This window comes from Oncorhynchus keta, unplaced genomic scaffold, assembly GCF_023373465.1.
Source record: "Oncorhynchus keta strain PuntledgeMale-10-30-2019 unplaced genomic scaffold, Oket_V2 Un_contig_14579_pilon_pilon, whole genome shotgun sequence".
In the NCBI taxonomy this organism is placed as follows: domain Eukaryota; kingdom Metazoa; phylum Chordata; class Actinopteri; order Salmoniformes; family Salmonidae; genus Oncorhynchus; species Oncorhynchus keta.
The window spans coordinates 1-6,848 of record NW_026278831.1 but is presented as its reverse complement, the minus strand read 5'-3'; the positions used below and the strand labels follow the sequence as shown (position 1 = coordinate 6,848).

The window sequence follows — 6,848 nt, the reverse complement described above, 5'->3', positions numbered from 1 at the left end:
TACATTTACATTTACATTTAAGTCATTTAGCAGACGCTCTTATCCAGAGCGACTTACAAATTGGTGCATACACCTTATGACATCCAGTGGAACAGCCACTTACAATAGTGCATCTAAATCTTTTAGGGGGTGAGAAGGATTACTTACCCTATCCTAGGTATTCCTTGAAGAGGTGGGGTTTCAGGTGTCTCCGGAAGGTGGTGATTGACTCCGCTGTCCTGGCGTCGTGAGGGAGTTTGTTCCACCATTGGGGGCCAGAGCAGCGAACAGTTTTGACTGGGCTGAGCGGGAACTGTACTTCCTCAGTGGTAGGGAGGCGAGCAGGCCAGAAGTGGATGAACGCAGTGCCCTTGTTTAGGTGTAGGGCCTGATCAGAGCCTGAGGTACTGAGGTGCCGCTCCCCTCATAGCTCCGTAGGCAAGCACCATGGTCTTGTAGCGGATGCGAGCTTCAACTTGAAGCCAGTGGAGAGAGCGGAGGAGCGGGGTGACGTGAGAGAACTTGGGAAGGTTGAACACCAGACGGGCTGCGGCGTTCTGATGAGTTGTAGGGGTTTAATGGCACAGGCAGGGAGCCCAGCCAACAGCGAGTTGCAGTAATCAAGACGGGAGATGACAAGTGCCTGATTAGGACCTGCGCCTCGCTTCCTGTGTGAGGCAGGGTCGTACTCTGGGCGGATGTTGTAGAGCATGAACCTACAGGAACGGGACACCGCCTTGATGTTAGTTGAGAACGACAGGGTGTTATCCAGGATCACGCCAAGGTTCTTAGCGCCTGGGAGGAGGACACAATGGAGTTGTCAACCGTGATGGCGAGATCATGGAACGGGCAATCCTTTCCCCCGGGAGGAAGAGGAGCTCCGTCTTGCTGAGGTTCAGCTTGAGGTGGTGATCTGTCATCCACACTGATATGTCTGCCAGACATGCAGAGATGCGATTCGCCACCTGGTCATCAGAAGGGGGAAAGGAGAAGATTAATTGTGTGTCAGTCTGCATAGCAATGATAGGAGAGACCATGTGAGGTTATGACAGAGCCAAGCGACTTGGTGTATAGCGAGAATAGGAGAGGGCCTAGAACAGAGCCCTGGGGGACACCAGTGGAGAGCGCGTGGTGAGGAGACAGATTCTCGCCACGCCACCTGGTAGGAGCGACCTGTCAGGTAGGACGCAATCCAAGCGTGGGCCGCGCCGGGAGATGCCCAACTCGGAGAGGGTGGAGAGGAGGATCTGATGGTTCAGTATCGAAGGCAGCCGATAGGTCTAGAAGGATGAGAGCAGAGGAGAGAGAGTTAGCTTTAGCAGTGCGGAGCGCCTCCGTGATACAGAGAAGAGCAGTCTCAGTTGAATGACTAGTCTTGAAACCTGACTGATTTGGATCAAGAAGGTCATTCTGAGAGAGATAGCGGTAGAGCTGGCCAAGGACGGCACGCTCAAGAGTTTTGGAGAGAAAAGAGAGAAGGGATACTGGTCTGTAGTTGTTGACATCGGAGGGATCGAAAGTGTAGGTTTTTTCAGAAGGGGTGCAACTCTCGCCTTGAAGACGGGAGGGACGTAGCCAGCGGTCAGGGATGAGTTGATGAGCGAGGTGAGGTAAGGGGAGAAGGTCTCCGGAAATGGTCTGGAGAAGAGAGGAGGGATAGGGTCAAGCGGGCAGGTTGTTGGGCGGCCGGCCGTCACAAGACGCGTAGATTTCATCTGGAGAGAGAGAGGGGAGAAAGAGGTCAGAGCATGGGTAGGGCAGTGTGAGCAGAACTACGGTGTCGCTTTGACTTCGCAAACGAGGATCGGATGTCGTCGACCTTCTTTCAAAAATGGCTGTTGGTACGGGCAAAATGGTTGTCATGGTACGGGCTAGGCCCCTTAGTTCCAGTGAGTAAAATCTTAACGCTACAGCATACAATGACATTCTAGACAATTCTGTGCTTCCAACTTTGTTTCAACAGTTTGGGCAACGCCCTTCCTGTTTCAGCACAAAGCGAGGTCCATACAGAAATGGTTTGTGAGATCGGTGTGGATGAACTTGACTGGCCTGCACAGAGCCTGACCTCAACCCCATCGAACACCTTTGGGATGAATTGGAACGCTGACTGCAAGCCAAGCCTAATCACCCAACATTAGTGCCCAACCTCACTGATGCTCTTGTGAATGAATGGAAGAAAGTCCATGCAGAAATGTCCCAACATCTAGAGGAAAGTCTTCCCAGAAGAGTCGAGGCTGGAGCAGCTCCATAATAATGACCATGTTTTTGGAATGAGATTTTCACATACTTTTGGTCATGTAGGGTCAAGGCTCAAATTGAATGTATCATTTATACTCTCTCCCTCCCTCCCTTTCTTGATCTCTACCCCCCCCAGTCTATGGCCTCTCAGAATGCTCGGAAGGTTGGAATCACCACGGCGATGGCCTGCAGCACCCTTGGCAATGAGGACCTGGTGGGTCACACAACTTATGACCTCAGCGTGTCTCAGCAGAGCTAAAAAAATATCCATTCAGTTTAATTCTCATTTCAATCAACTTTATTATTATCATCCCCAAGGGGCAATTTTCACCTGCGGAACATAACACTTTGAAAAGAACATGTAGCCGACCACACTTTTTACTGCTGAAATACAATTGATTTATTAAACAACCAAGGTTTTTGGCAGCAAGCTGCCTTCATCAGGCAGTGTGCATGTATAATTAATACCATATTCCTCCCTCTGCCACTCTCTCTCTGCCTTTTTCTCTCCCTCTCTTTTTTGCTCTCTATCCCCTCTCCTTCCATCCCTTCTGCAGAAGAGTCATGTGTACAAGAAGACTCTACAGGCTCTGATCTACCCCATCTCCTGCACCACGCCCCATAACTTTGAGGTGTGGACGGCCACCACACCCACCTACTGCTACGAATGTGAGGGGCTGCTGTGGGGCATCGCCCGCCAGGGTATGAGGTGCTCTGAGTGCGGGGTCAAATGTCACGACAAGTGCCAGGACCTTCTCAATGCCGACTGCCTGCAGAGTAAGGAACACATATGTGCACACACACGAACACATGCACAAGCATTTTGCTACACTTGCATTAACATCGGCTAACCATGTCTATGTGAGCAACAACAACAACAAATATTTGACATACATTACCAGTCAAGTCTGGACACACCAACTCATTCCAGGGTTTTTCTTTATTTTTACTATTTTCTACATTGTAGGATAACACTGAAGACATCAAAATTATGAAATAACACCTGTGGAATCATGTAGTAACCAATAAAGTGTTAAATAAATGAACATTTATTTTATATTTGAAATTCTTCAAAGTAGCCACCCTTTGCTTTGATGACCGCTTTGCACACCCTTGGCATTCTCTCAACCAGCTTCATGATGTAGTCACCTGGAGTGCATTTCAATTAACAGGTGTGCCTTGTTAAAAGTTCATTTGTGGAATTGTTTTATTTCTTAACCTCTCTAGGGTATGTCCCATCTGGCCAACATCCAGTGAGATTGCAGAGCTCCAAATTCAAATACAGAAATGCTCATTATAAAAATTCAGAAAACAAAACATATTTTACATAGGTTTAAAGATGAACTTCTTGTTAATCCAACCACTGTGTCAGATTTATAAAATGCTTTTCAGCAAAAGCATACCCAGCCCAGAACATACCTAGCCCAAAACATAGCCTAGTTGACAAATTATTACAAACAGTAACCAGCCAAGCAGAAGTGTTACAAAACTCAGAAATAGAGATAAAATGAATCCCTGACCTTTGATGATCTTCATATGGTGGCACTCAGAAGACATTCATTTACTCAATAAATGTTCCTTTTGTTCGATAACGTCTCTTTATATCCAAAACCTCCTTTTTGTTCGCACGTTTTCTTCAGTAATCCACAGGCTCAAATGCAGTCAAACTCCAAATTGTATCCGTAAAGTTCATAGAAACATGTCAAACAATGTTTATATTCAATCCTCAGATTGTTTTTAGCCTAAATGATCTATAATATTTCAACCGGACAATAACGTTGTCAATATAAAAGGTAAACAAGAAATTCACTCTCAGGATTGCGCATGAAAAAGCTCTGTGACATGTCAGGGTCCACTCATTCAGACAGGTCTTACTTCCTCATTTATAAGAATACTAACCTGAAACAATTTCTAAAGACTGTTGACATCTAGTGGAAGGCATAGGAACTGCAAATTGAGTCCGAAGTCAATGGATACTGTAATGGCATTGAATAGAAAACTACAAAAACAAAAACAAAAAAAATCTTCCTGAATGGATTTTTCTCAGGTTTCCTCCTGCCAAATCAGTTCTGATATACACAGACACTATTTTAACAGTTTTGGAAACTTTAGAGTGTTTTCATCGAAATCTACCAGTTATATGCATATCATATCTTCTGACCCGAGTAGGTGGTTTAATTTGAGGATGCTTTTCATCCAAAATTCCGAATGCTGCCTCCTTCCCTAGAGGTTATTGCGTTTGAGCAAATCAGTTGTGTTGTGACAAGGTAGGGTTGGTATTTTTAAATTTTATTTTTATTTATTTTTATTTTTATTTTTTTATTTTTTATTTCAGAAGATAGCCCGATTTGGTAAAAGACAAAGTCCATATTATGGCAAGAACAGCTCAAGTAAGCAAAGAGAAAGACAGTCAGTCCATCATTACTTTAAGACATGAAGGTCAGTCAATCCGAAAATGTCAAGAACTGTGATAGTTTCTTTGAGTGCAGTCAAAAACCATCAAGCGCTATGATGAAACTGGCCTCATGAGGACCCCCACAGGAAAGCAAAACCCAGAGTTACTCTCTGCTGTAAAGGATAAGTTCATTAGAGTTACCAGCCTCAGAAATTGCAGCCCAAATAAATGCTTCACAGAGTTCAAGTATCAGACACATCTCAACATCAACTGTTCAGAGGAGACTGCATGAATTAGGCCTTCAGGGTTGAATTGCTGCAAAGAAACCACCACTAAAGGACACCAATAAGAATAAGAGACTTGCTTGGGCCAGGAAACATGAGCAATGGACATTAGACTGGTGGAAATTGTCCTTTGGTCTGTTGAGTCCCAATTTGTGATGTTTGGTCCCAACCGCCTGGTCTTTGTGAGATGCAGAGTAGGTGAACGGATAATCTCCGCATGTGTGTTGTTCCCACCGTGAAGTATGGAGGATGAGGTGTGATGGTGGGGGGTGTTTACTGGCGACACTGTCTGTGTTTTATTTAGAATTCAAGGCACACTTAACCAGCATGGCTACCACAGCATTCTGCAGCAATACGCCATCCCATCTGGTTTGCGCTAGTGGGACTATCATTTGTTTTTCAACAGGACCATGACCCAACACACTTCCAGGCTGTGTGTAAGGACTATTTGACCAAGAAAGAGAGTGATGGAGGCTGCATCAGATGACCTGGCCTCCACAATCACCCGATCTCAACCCAATTGAGATGTTTTGAATGAGTTGACCGTAGAGTGAAGGAAAAGCAGCCAACAAGTGCTCAGCATATGTTGAACTCCTTCAAGACTGCTGGAAAAGCATTCCTCATGAAGCTAATTGGGAGAATTCCAAGAGTGTGCAAAGCTGTCATCAAGGCAAAGTGGCTACTTTGAAGAATCTCAAATATAAAATATATTTTTGAATTGTTTAACACTTTGGGTTACTAGATTCCATATGTGTTATTTCATAGTTTTAATGTCTTCACTATTATTCTACAATGTAGAAAATAGTCTAATAAAGAAAGACCCTTTGAATGAGTAGGTGTGTCCAAACCTTGGACTGGTACTTTATGTAGAACTAGTGTATCTAATTTTTACATTACACACACTATACTTTCTCCTTACACTCTCTACATACAGAGAGACATACACACCCATTACTCTCCTCTTCTCCTCCCCTCTTCCTTTTCTCAATGTATCTCCTGTGTAATGTGCTGTTATCCCTTCTGTTTCTCTCCCTATCACCTCTCCATCCTTTACTTCTCCACATTCCCCAAAATGAGATTTTCGCTTACTGATTTACTGTCTCTTTTATCTCCTATTACTCACTTATTATTATTGTCCCCTCTCCCCACTATTCCTCAGGAGCCTTTACTCTGATGGTTTACCCAAATTATTCTCACTGCCTCTTTCTCACTCCATCTCCTATTCTCCATCTATACCAGGATGGGCAACTTTGATTGGGCTGGGGGCCACAAAAATCTGAACTCATCATGAAGGGCCACAGTGGCAGTGGGGGGAATTGATCTATACCCTTTTCTTCTCCCTCATTTTTTCTCCATCTTTCTCTTCTCCTTGTCTTTCTCCCTCCTTCATGCCCTTTTTCTTATTACCTCTCTCTTCTCTTTTATCCTCTCCTTTCCAGCTCTTTTCCTATATGCTAACCCCTATTCTCCCTCTCTCTGTCTCCCAGGGGCAGCGGAGAAGAGTTCTAAGCATGGAGCAGAGGACCGAACCCAGAACATCATCATGGTTTTTTTAAAGGACAGGATGAAGATCCGAGAGAGGAACAAACCAGAAATCTTCGAGCTCATCCAGGAAGTGTTTAGTGTCACTGCACGCACGGCACTCAGATGAAGCAGATCAAACAGAGCATGCTCGATGGGACGTCCAAGTGGTCGGCCATGATCAGCATGACTGGTAAAACAAGGACTGGGATTGAGATTGAGATTATATTTGGTAGGTGTTGGGAATCTAGAATATGAGGGGTGCTGGGTTACTGACTGACAGTAGGAACAGTGCATCAGTAGACTTGTCTTTGCCAACCAGAGAATAAATTATATTTGAGTACTTTCTAGCATATGCTCTTATGCAAAGTGTTTTTGGTGTGTAAGTAAGGACACTGAAACGACCAATTAGCTCATACACTCTGTGTGGT

The 6,848-nt window shown here is 44.7% G+C and overlaps 1 protein-coding gene across 1 annotated transcript; it reads left to right on the top strand.

Annotated features, from left to right (window-relative positions):
- Positions 1–2,349: 2,349 nt before the first annotated feature.
- LOC127918592 (protein unc-13 homolog A-like) lies at positions 2,350–6,547 on the top strand. Its single transcript, XM_052501864.1, has 3 exons — positions 2,350–2,431; positions 2,775–2,994; positions 6,384–6,547. The coding sequence occupies exons 1-3, from the start codon at positions 2,357–2,359 to the stop codon at positions 6,545–6,547; spliced, it is 459 nt and encodes a 152-aa protein (XP_052357824.1). The 5' UTR covers positions 2,350–2,356.
- The last annotated feature ends 301 nt before the right edge of the window (positions 6,548–6,848 follow it).